The 12,762-nt window shown below is 41.8% G+C and overlaps 1 protein-coding gene across 2 annotated transcripts in view; it reads right to left on the bottom strand.

Annotated features, from left to right (window-relative positions):
- CRACR2B (calcium release activated channel regulator 2B) overlaps positions 1-12,762 on the bottom strand; it is a 126,997-nt gene that overhangs the window by 66,264 nt on the left and 47,971 nt on the right. For both annotated transcript variants that reach the window (XM_069223113.1, XM_069223112.1), the window contains exons 5-6: positions 3,015-3,161; positions 1,086-1,176 (exon numbers count right to left, since the gene is read on the bottom strand). In XM_069223113.1, coding sequence (XP_069079214.1) covers positions 1,086-1,176; positions 3,015-3,161 — 238 coding nt within the window. The remainder of the gene's footprint in view (positions 1-1,085; positions 1,177-3,014; positions 3,162-12,762) is intronic.

Genomic DNA, 12,762 nt, shown 5'->3' with positions numbered 1-12,762 from the left:
AAATAGCCTGTATTTAAAGAGAATATAAAAAATAAGGAACATTAAAAAAACACAGTTTGAAGCAGCTTTGCAACAGAAGAGAAAGGAACTATTTTCAGGCAGATGTGAACAATGTGCGCTCAATTTGTGCAGTCACTCAAAGTGAAGGGAATCAAAAGGTAAAGTGGGCTGACCATTGCCCCATGCTGAATGCTGTTATTGGTGGAAGCAAAATATGATTGACAATTTAACAGAACAATGGAAGAAGCCCATTGACCAAACACTCCTCTATGTGTGTAAGTTATGAGTGAATCTTTGGGAAAAACATACAGGGCCTGATTAACAAAGGCAAACTTACAGTACCAGTTTGCCTTTGTGAATCAGGCCCATAGTCCGTGAGAAAACTAAAGCTGTCTCAAAGGCCAGACCTAAACAGCCGAGGAATCACCAAAAAAGGTGAGAGCTGGAAAGCCTGGGTGGTGGAGCACTTTACAGTACCCTGGAACACAGGTCTCTGTATCACTTAACTACGTTCACCTTTTGCAGCATGATGATAGACCCTGTGGTCTTAAACGCACAATTTACTGACTGGGTGGGACAGGGATCACTTGCGAAAAAGATTAATGCCAGCAAAGTGATGATCATTGAGATTGGAGACAGAAGGTAGGTTAGCGCACAATGACCTCCATTTGATAAGTAGACGATTAATAAGGGAGGAGCGGGCAGGAAAGCCCACCAGACTGGAAGCACAGCCAAACGCAGGGGGACCTGCAGAGTTTCTGCAGGGACTAGCCAACTAAGAGAGGCCTTGCATTGTGCATTGAAGCTTGCTTGAATTGGGATACTCAGTACGCCATTTGACATCGCTTAGACCAAGGGTAAGGGAAAAATGGAAACAGCTTGGGAAATGAGGATAAAGTACTGGAAGCATCTGGAGTGAAAGAGTAAGTATTGGGAGAATAAGAGGATGTTAGGGAAGAAAACGGAAAGCACAGTGGGAATGAACGAATAAAGGAACAAAACACAACCTGCCCATTCTTGACAATCATGAGCCTGCCCTTTGTACTGGTCACAGTGTTTATCAGAATCAGCTTGGATGGAATTACCTTGCCCAGTAAACGCTCCTTCTCGATTTTAATCTGCTGCTCCATCTCCTCATAAAGGCATCGCACTTCTCGTCCATGGTCTGTCTCTTTTCTAGAAAGGGGAAGAAGGGTCATCATGTGTTCATAGGATTCAGAATAAGAAGAAATTAAAACCTTCCCTTCACTAGTGAAGTGAAATTGAGGGTGAAGGAAAAGACAGAACGTAAGAGTAACCCATCATGAAGGATTCACTCCTTTATCTTCTAGTTGCACACTGCGCTCTGTATGCACTGACATGATCATTGTCGTGCACACATCTGCAGAAAGGGATTTCAGGGCAATGTGCATTTTGTGATTACAACTTAACACAAAGGGAGAGGAGGGGAGAGGAAAAGAACCAAGACCCCATACACAAGATACACAACCAAGTACACAAGGAGTATGGGGTGTTTTTATGGGTACCAAGAGCAAGGAAGTTGCCCTGGACCCTCTGTATATCTCAAACTTGACTTTTTTGTGTGCTGAATGTCGCTGACCGGAGGGGAATTTCTCTTTACGGACTAGGTGGTCTCACACACTATATAGTGTCATGCTTCATCATTTGACCACCTAGCCCCATCCAGGTAGGATAGTACCACCTGGACGGACTCATCCTCGCCAATAAAAGAACTCGGAAGGAGTGCAGAGATAAAGATTATCTGAAAAGAAGTGGGATCCAGTTGTACTACAGAAAATATAAAATCACCTAATCAGTCACCTGTTTTGTAATGCACCTTTATTCGTGGTGACTGCTGGTGAGATTAAAGACAATCGGTGGGACACCTATTGAGGGTAATGACTTGAAGGGTCAACTACTATTCACTGGCCAACATGTTTCTGCCCACTAATTAGAGCCAAAGGAGGACTGGGGGCATTCGTCAGGGCCTAGGATCCCTAGATTCATGCACTAACAAGTTGTGTGCAGAGGGAAAGAGGGCGGCTACCTCAGTAGGAGGTGGCCAGATAGTAGTAATGGAAAGAGGGCCTACCTGTGGAACAACGTGATCCCACTTCTATCCAGATTATTTTTATCTCTGCACTCCCTCTGAGTTCTTTTAATGGCGAGGTTGAGTCCGTTCAGGTGGTACTATCCTACCTGGATGGGGCTAGGTGGTCAAATGATGAAGCATGACACTATATAGTGTGTGAGACCACCTAGTCCGTAAGGAGAAATTCCCCTCCGGTCAGCCACATTCAGCACACAAACAAGTCCTGAGGTTCAAGATCCACAGAGGGCTCAGGGCAACTTCCTTGCACTTGGTACCCATAAAAACACCTCATACTCCTTGTGTACTTGGTCATGTTGTGATTACAATCATACTGGCTCACACATGGCCACTTCAAGTTTAGTGGAGTAGATATTCTAAAGCGAAATCACTAAGGCCAACAAATGTGTTTCATTGCTGTGACATTACCGTGACCTTCATTGACTGTAGTCAGAAAATCAGTAGGTTACATAGACTATGAAGTGCTGTTCAAAGGACACAGTAACTGTGTTGGATTAAATAATGGATCACAGTGACACAGGAATATTGACTATGTGACAGTAATGATAATGGCTCAGTGAATGTTGTATGTCAATGGCAGTAGCTGGGTGAATGCTGTGTTAAAGCTGCAGACGTAAGGGTGACCTAGTTCACAGTCACTGTGCTGCAGGAATGTACTTGAAATCTGGGTCACAAATACTGTTGTGATGATGTAAAATAAGCAAATCATCAATTCAAAATAACATAACATAACATAAGATGACATAACCTGACATGCCATGACGTAACATAAATGCACCCAGTGATTGGTGCTGATAGTCAGTGTTCCATTGCATTAGGCATGGAAACCTGGTTGTTTACTTTGGACATTATTTTTTTATTTAAAATTCAGTAAAATACTTCAGCCCCTTCCAAACTTCCTCACCGTTTTAGTGCTTGCTCCATGGTTTCTTTCTCGTGATGTACTTCCCTGATATAGGAGGAAACGCGATACAGAAATTCTTCAAAATTGGCAAGGAGCTCCGGGCGATCCTTCCGAAGCCGGGCCCAGAGCTCTCGCACTTCTCTCTGACTAGGAAAAAATGATAAAGGCAAGGTGGGTTCATTTGAATTCTCCTTTTTGGCTGCAGCTTCTTACATTGAACACTCTGCTAGACCTTGTACTGATGCTGTGGTCGCCTTTCGGAAAACACAATAGAGGTCTGGGAGATGTCTTTTTGTACAGGTTTGTCAACTAGCATCTGCACATTTAGAACATGGATCAGTAACTTTTGAAGAAGCCTTCAGTTGAAAGGACAAAAGCATTCTTGAGCTACCATGGTGCTGGTATCACAAAGAGTGCGCACAGGCTCTACAGGTACTTATGTTCAATGGAAATCATACCCAGCTAATAAATTACTAGTGTGCTAATAGTGACCACACCAAAAAAATAATACATTAGTGATTGTCACATGCAAAATTACCAAACGTGATCACCTTGCTGTATCGGACAGGGTTGCCAGCAGCAATGTGAAGAAGTCTTTATCGTTTATCAGCCTCTACATGGTTAATACATAACGGCCATAGCTGCAATGCCTCCAGCTCAGAAGTAATAATACTACTAATAAGTTTCCCCAGCACTCATGATTTATTACTCCTAAATCACCTTTAAATATATTTTGGAAATCCAGTCTTTTTTTTTCAAACATCGGCTTATGAATTCTGAAAATATATAAATTTTCATCTCCAGAACACAATTTTCTGTTTCGTAATACATATGCTAATTCCACCAAGCAAAAACGTGTAATTTAGCAGGCTGGGCTGAAAACATGAGAGCTACTTACAGGTAGCTGGGGAGCTACCAGTAGCTCACAAGCTACTAGTTGGAGAAGCCTGCTCTACAGCTCCAAAATGCCCACCCGCTTGGTTTAGGCGCCAAAGTGTCTGGAACACTGGAATGTGGGCCAACACTTGGACACTCTCCAACTTGACTTTAGCCCTTGACTTTAGCCCTCTCTTCATCCCCTAACCCTTTCTTTCTCCATTTCTCTAATGCTTTAACATACGTATAAACATGGACAATACATACATTAAACAAATGAATAGCACCTTCAAAGGACATAACCTGACATTACCTTCCAGGAAAAATATTCTGAACGTTATTTGGAGATGGGGTGTGACGAGAAAGTACTCAAATTCTGGAGTTAACACATTGGCTAAATCTGGTACTCTTCGGTCGCTCTCATGTAAGCCATGGAATTAACTGAAATTAGAGGACCTAAAACAATACCTCTTTCAGTTTGTCCTGCTGTTCTCAGGAATGTCTTGGCCATACACTGCCAACGCAGCGGAAATATGCTAATTAATATCGGCTTTCAAAAATCCTCTTATTCTCAGGTGCGATGATTTTTCACTTTAACACGAGTGGATTCTTGGCGATGTTTACTCATGTAAATAGAACTCAACGAGGCATGACTGGACACTAATCCCAGGTGCTGACTAACAGAGTTGATAAGAATGTGAATTCTCCATCACTGAGTGGCTACATGAAGTTCATTCTTACTTATGATGGAAGAAACGGGCTAGGTCTTCAAACTGGGGGGCGGGCCCCCCTAGGGGGGCTTCAAGTGATCCCAGGGGGGCCCCAGACTCTGGCCAAAAGAAATATTATACAGATAACAAGCCTTTGTTTTAAGCAGAAGCAAGGTATTGCAGTTTTAAAAAGGTAACAGTACTTAACTGCAATGTTTAAATAGATTTAGACATATTTAAACATTGCCATGTTTATAAAATAATTGTGAAAAATTCTGAGGGGGCCCAATGATTTTTATTTTTCAACTGGGGGGGGGGCGGCATTAAAAAGTTTGGAGACCTCTGGGCTAGAGGTACCCTAATGCATTGAGACGAAGATAAGAACATCTGTAGTTTTTCATGCTGTGACTCAGAGATCATACCATCCAGTTAACAAGTAGATTGGTAGATTGCTCCTTTTTATTCAAGCAGGTGCAGCTGCCTCAGAAACAGTTCTTTTCTGTGATAGTAAGTTCCCCTTGGCAGTCTTCTGTTTTTACAGGAAACAGGCGTGCACAACTGCTTGTTTTGTGTTGTATCAATAGCACATCTTCAGAGTCTGAGCGTCAACATGACAACATGAGTAGAAGTCGAAGCCCCAAGGACAGTACAGAAACAAGCCACCTGCATGTTAGTATGAGAACCAGCGTCCTGCACATTAGTTTTGGAACAAAGGGCAGGTGCAAGTATACTCCTAATGCCATAGAGATGTGTGTCTCCTGGCCAAGAACTAGATAGGCTCTCAGAATACTCTCATCTTAACACTTTAGGTGCCAAAATAAGGGGTACTGTACCTGCAGAATGAGTACAAATCAAATTTAATTTCCACAGGTGCCCTGGTGGTCTCACATCTAACAACTCTTGACAATTCACCAACATCATCTTATTATCAATTTAATTGTATCATTTTCACTCCACTCTTTATGCTCCTACAATTTAATGTTAAGGATAAAACACTCTCTCTTTGAATGTAAGTCTGTGGCAAAATAGAGAAATGCAAAAGGGCCTGTCAGTGTTATCAACTACGTTGTAAACCGTGTCTCTGTGAGAACAAATTTGAAGGTAGAGACCATGGGCCAGATTTACAAAGCGTTTTTGAGGTCACATATGGGCTCAAATTGCAATTCAGTAGCTACCAAATTGGAATTTAGGTTTGCCACCCAATATCAATTTGATCTTTGGAAGGGGCGTGTTTAGGGTGTCCCTTCAAAATACCGAATGATAGTGCTATGTATTAATATTGGCGACTGTTCTGGTTGCAAAATATTAATATTTTATCACCTCTTTAAAGGATTTGGTGACCCATTCGCAAATATGACGGAGTCTTCTTAGGGACCCCTTCCCGTTTGAGAATGTTAAAAAAAAAAATAAGATCAGGCTGTGGGCCCATGACCCACTGCCTACTATTGAAAAATGAAAGTTAAACGTTTCATTTTTTGTTTTGGAAACACATCCCATTTTCCTTTAAGGAATATGGGTTGCATTAAAAAAATACTTTATTTAAAGGCAGTCATAGGCTTGGTGGTCAGCAGGCCAACATTGCCATCCCCAGATTTTGCACATCTGGCCCCCAGTTCATTAGGGATATTTGCTCACCCCTTAAACACTGGCCACAAAGTACCAGAGCTGAAATTGCCTCCGATTTTTAAAATCAAGAAGTGTGGCAATGAGATTTTCAAAGGTGTGGATGAGAGGATTCAAACAATCTTTCTATGCATGGGACACAACACTGAACCTTCAAAAAGGCAGTGATGTCTAGTTGGCTTAACGAAGTCTTGCTTTTTCATTATCATACATTACCTATGTGAATTTGTGGCGATTGAACTACCCGGACTACCTAACCTTTTTATTTTCCCTAATTCTGACTATTTGAGAGTTCATTATAAACATTTCTGAGATATTTGGGTATACTACATTATTTATACTACATTATTTATACTACATTATTTTACATGGACCGTTTCATGCCATTTAATAGAGATGCACAGTACATTGGAAGTAAAATACATTGCCATTCCTACCACCTGCCTTGTTCTTAGTGGAAAAGCAATGGCTGAATCACACAATAATGGTCTTCGAGCATCGGCAGAATCCATGCACAATAAACGTCTTCAGGCATGCATGCTAAGAATCCACTTTAGCTTGAAAGAAGTATCTGGGTAAGAATGACCGTTGTGCTGAAATTGTCTATGAAGCCAAATATCCAGGGGATGAGCAAATGAAGGGTGATAAGCGAGGCCAGCCTAGCCACTTATAGCTGTGTGTGAACTAGTACAGCAGAGGCTTGGGACCAGAAGGTTTCTCAGTATGTTGTCGCCTACTGTTCAGCATGCCATAGCATTGAAGCTGTTTTTCAGTCTTGGCTAAAGATAGCTGTAGCTGTCTGAGGGAAGACCTATTATTTTCAATTATTATATACATAGAGTGAGTTTGGGCCAGCCCTTGCTCTATGACACTGGCGTTTTTGTCTATCTCTAGTTTTTGATCTTGGTTTTATGGCCTTCTTCCCTATTCTTGGGTTTGCCCCGGTCTGGTACATTTTGGTTGCACAGTGTTCTGATTGGATGTGTGGTATCCTTCCACTTCTGCCCAGAGAGGTTTCTTCCCTTCGAGTGTAAGCATAGGGATACAGAATCCTGGTGGTGGAGGCGATCTTGTGGCAGTCCAACCACCAGCATCCAAATCTGGTGGTAAGACCACCAAGTATTGTGGCGATTGGCCCGCTACTGTGAGTATGGCGTCCTAGGACTGCCATGCTCATAATCGGGCACTATATTTACTCATGATATTAAGTAACATTTGGCACTTAAACCAGATGCATCAGGAACTAAATGTAAAGTAAATAAAGTGTCAACCCAAATATTTTAAACAGACATATGTGCATTATAAAAAAAATTGTATGCAATTACATCCTGCAAATATATGTCAAATTATTTTGATAGTGCTACAATAATTTTGCTGGGTTTTTGATCACAATGCACCCGCTTACTTCGTAGACACAGGTAGTCTAGCATGGGCTATTAGTGTGAAACAAAAAGGTATAAGGTCATCTAGCTTTTGTACTGTTTGTGGCCAGGGTTGTGGGTCAGAAGTCTTAGATCCCTCATTCTGGTAAGTGCAATAGCATCAGCCCAAATTTCACTCACTCAGCACCCACACTGAGAAAGAGTGCCAATGCCTGAATCCCTCTGCCTCACTACACGTTACTATCATACATACAACGAAAGATCCAAAAACATTCTATGTTTAAACTGCAAAATACAACAGAAATATCTATTCTCCTCATTAGGCTCTTCACACAGCGGAACACCAAGGGCCTTAATCTCAAGCTAATGGTCAGACACACCATGCTCGTTTTGCAGATATCGTCACTTCCCCCATCTTGCAGGCCCTCCCCATCACAGAAACACGATTCACCCATAACCTTTTCTCCTGATTTGAAAAACTACCCCCCACTTAAAATATCTTTAAAATGGGAGTAGGCAAATTCTACTAGACATTTCGTTCATAGGCATTTCTCCGCTATAAATCATGTATGCTCTCCTGCCTCTTCATGTCAGCCTACAGAGGATCCAACAACAACAAATCAGGAAATATATTGTTTACTGAACACCTGACATCGAGAGAACTTGCCCAACACTTCCCTGCCCTCTTTCTCATCCCACATCTCCATCGCTGCTATCAACGTATCCTGCTTACCTGGTCAGACCACTGAACCGTTTTAGTCAAAATCCCACACAACAAAGCACAACACACAAGCCAACCAGTTCACGTCTGTCCAAAAATGTCTTATCTAACTACTCAAACGAGGACTCTAATGCCTTGCTATAAACCCCCCAATTCACTCCAAATTCACTCCGCATATACAGCCAGGTTTTCTTCATGCAACTGTCAGACACAATCCATACAATCACAGAGGCAACATATAAACAAGGAACCGTTGACAGTAAGTTCATCTGCAGCTTTGATCTTACCCACTGTAAACATTCTGAATTGAGAAAAAAAGAAATCCCATTTGCTAAATCTGTCTTTCACCTCAAGACCTTACCCCAGAAACATTTTAAGGATTTTGGGGGTCCTGGGCCAAACATATTGTGGGGGCCCTTTTCTGAACAGCTTTAAATGTATGATCCAATTTCAGTTCTGCAGAACAGAGCTAGCTCTAGCAAGGGGGGCCCTGTGCCAGGGCCCACTTTCCTATGCCTTTAAATGTCTTTGCATTACCCAATACAAAGGCAAGATTAACATTTCTTCAAAACTGCCTTTCCTTGCCTCAGTCTCTTTAAGAGCCCCGTGCCATATTGCACTAAGGGGGTTATTCTAACTTTGGAGGAGGTGTTAATCCGTCCCAAAAGTGACGGAAAAGTGACGGATTTACCACCAGCCGTATTACATTACATATATATCCTATGGAACTCGTAATACGGCTGGTGGTATATCCGTCACTTTACCGTCACTTTTGGGACGGATTAACACTCCTCCAAAGTTAGAATAACCCCCTAAATGTCTACCGCAACTAATCTTTTTACACTCAAAACTCACTTGCTCCTTCTTCCAAGTTAAAAAGCTGTTATTTTTTCGTCCCTGGCCCACAATAATTCTACTTCATCCTTCTTTGGTTTCTCTAAATACCTTCTAGGAAATTACCAGATGGCTCCGAATTCTGGTGTGCAGGCATGGCCGGCTTTAGCGCTGGTGGTATCCAGTGCAACAAGCTTTTATTGGTGCCTTCTCCACAAATTCCCTCACTACCATGCTCCACCAGTAACAAGCATCACTACATAGCTCCTCTCTAACATGCTTTTTATTTGTTTCATAGTAGTACTCATCTAGTGTAGGGTGACAGAGTACTTTTCATCACACACATTAAGCCAATGAAGCATACGTGTGTAAATCAGTCTATAGTAAATGTTACATAAGACAATGAGGATTCCAATATGTGGGAGTCACATGTCACTGATACTTGTAGGCAGTATACTTTAATACTGTTTTATCTGGAGAAGGACAAGCTGCAGTAGTTTGCTTTACTAATAAGAATGCATTTCTACTTAAATGAACTCTTTTTTGCACCATTAGGATAATGAAAGACTGGGAGAAAAATAATAATATCCTAACCTATAGAATACGTTTTCATGCCGATCTTTGATGATTGTTCACAGCATACTGTGCTACATTAGGTTTGTAACTTATGAATTGCAAGTAAGAAAAGGATTTATTTCATAAAAGCAATAACGCACTGCACAGTAAAATACTGTTCAGTTATTTGCATGCTACATGTTCTTTGCATACTTTTTGCAGCAGGCAAATTAACCCTCTGTGCAACTTTATGATGAGTCAAAAATGCCACTAGGCAATACTGCAAACTCTCTCCAACAGGAACATTAATCACTAGTTAGCTTGACATTTTATTGTTGCCTGAAAACTGCTAGACAAACGAGTAATTCTGAAACTGGTGCTTTTAGGTGGAAGCCTACTAGACAGTGCAGCTATCTGGTTGTGGAAAGACGTTTTGTGGGCATTCAGAAGGCTTCCATGGGAATGCATTTTGCCCATTGTTCATAATTGGCTTTGTGATTTCTAACTCACCTTTTCTGGCTTTCTGTTTGCCGGAATTATTGGTTTAAGGCTGGTCTGCATGCTTTTTTCCTCCCATGGACCAAAGCTTGTTCACCATTTGATCTATGTATTTTTCCACAAGTCTTCACTTTCTGTAAACAGGCATTTACATTTTGTTTTAATCTTGTCAGATTTGCTACACTTTTAAAGACAGAGGTCAAATGTCAGACTCTGTCTTCTGAGGGAGTTTGGTGTTTGTTTTTCTTTCTCTTAATTCAAAATGAGAGGATTTAGGTGACAATCTTGCCAAGTACTGGGAAAAAATCCTTTTTTTTCCAGCACACAAAATTAATATGTCTGTAAAAGAACTGTGTAAATATTTCAGAATATATCAGAATTAGGAAAGCACAAATGAAGCACTTTGTAATTTAGAAGTGCGGTGGAAACAAATATTTGAATACGATCGAAACAAATGAGTACACTAGGTGCTCCCATTTCCACACATTATAGTTTGTGCGCTGTATAGTTTTGTCAATAAAACTGTATGTTCAAATGTAATGGTTATTGAATTGGAAGTGTGTTGTCTGTAGTAGAAATGGACTTCCACGCCATGCATATGTCACTCAAAGCCACTCCACGCTACACCACTCCTCTCTACAACACTTTACTCCCCTCTATGCCCCTCCACTATATGCCATTCCACTCTAAGCCACTACACTCTAAGCCAATACACTCTAAGCTACTCCCCTCTGAGCTGTGACACTCCAAGACAGTCTACTCCCCTCTCTGACACAAAATTCCACCAAACGCCACTCCACCACACTCTACTGCACACCACTGCATGCCACTTGCCTCTTTACTCCACTCTACACCACTCTACTCCACTCTGAGCCACTCTACTTCCTCTATGACACTCCATGCCACTCCACTCCACACTATGATACGCTACACCACTCTATGCCCCTCCACTCTATGTCATTCTGCTCCACTCTATGCCAGTCCTGTACAGTTCTTTACTCTACCCTTTGCATCTCTATAGCTCTCAACTCCCTCTATGCCACGTTACTCCACTCTACTGCATGACACACTATTCCCTAAGCCGAGCCACTCCGCTCTATGCCACTCTATGCAACTCCAATCTATGCTACTCTTCTACACTCTATGCCACTCCACTCTATAATACTCTACTTCACTATATGCCACTCCAATCTATGCCACTCCATTTCACTCTACAACTCTCCACTCTACGACAATCCGCTCTGTGACACTCAAATCTACAACACTCCACTCTGACACTCCACTCTACTCCACTCTACTCCACTATACCACCTCCACTCTATGTGCTATCACTCCACTCTGCTCCCTCCACAAGACTCTACGCCACTCCACTCTATGCCACTCTACTCGTTGACAATCTTTGCCACTCCATAATGTTCTACGTCACTCCATCTTACTCCACTCTACACCATTACATCTACTCCACACTATACCACTCTATGCCGCTCCATGACACCCTACTCCATGACACTTTACACCATTCATTGACATTCCACTCTACCCCACTCCACTCTGTGATACTCCACTCCATGTCACTCTCTTCTATGCCACTAACGTTTAGCTATGCTGAACAGCAGTCACGCTGGTGTACAACATGACTAAAACACATTGGAATAGCCAAGAGTTCATGCATAGGCGAGACCTATTGTCTTTGCCAATACTTGTTAAACCATGTTATTTCTAAACATGACACACCCCTGCCCACACCCTTTGCCCTAGAGTTCACTTGCCCCTCCGAGGCTACACCCCTCTCACCGCCCTAGAGCCGGTCCTGTGTAAAGGTGATCCTCAAGCTTAAACTTCAGGGTACCATTCTGGGCCATCTTAAGGGTCAGCATCGGTTGCCAGCGGTGAAAACACATGTTCTATTTCACCCTACATCAACCTTTGTGAGGTCAATGGAAAAGATTCTGCACTACTGCAATCTAAATTCATACACTCTCACAGCTTTTGTGTGTCAGCCAAACTCCTCTGCTAGTTGCACTATAACTGCTATAATATGCAAAAGAACACTCTCTGGAGTGGAAGCCAAGCTTTACAAACTCATCAAATTATATACATTTATCAGAGAAATTAAAGGATAAGACCCAATATCAGCCTAAATAATCAAATCAAGTCTGCTTCAATTTTTATAGGACATACATTTTGTATCTGTCCAAGCACCCCCTACCAGGAACACATTCTTAGACCTCATCTTCAGGCACTCAGTTAATTCCTTTACATCTCTGGTTAGAGGAATGGCTGAGCTGTTTTTCTCTACTTCTTCACAACCAGTAAATGGTTCCTCTATTAAATGCTCCCTGCTTATACATCTGTCTTCATCATCCATGCCCTCCTAAAAGCAGCTGTCCATGCAGCAGTACATGGCTCAAATTGCAAAAAACTGCATGGTCACATGACCTACCCTGTGATTAATCCTCATGTTTTCTTCCAACTGTATAATCTGTATAAAGCAGGCTACTTGATTCACAAAGTCAAAATCAATAATAAACTCTCCAACCTCACTGACA

Source organism: Pleurodeles waltl, chromosome 3_1, assembly GCF_031143425.1.
Source record: "Pleurodeles waltl isolate 20211129_DDA chromosome 3_1, aPleWal1.hap1.20221129, whole genome shotgun sequence".
In the NCBI taxonomy this organism is placed as follows: Eukaryota; Metazoa; Chordata; class Amphibia; order Caudata; family Salamandridae; genus Pleurodeles; species Pleurodeles waltl.
Note: the sequence above shows the minus strand (reverse complement) of the source record. Positions and strands in the feature narration are given on the sequence as shown.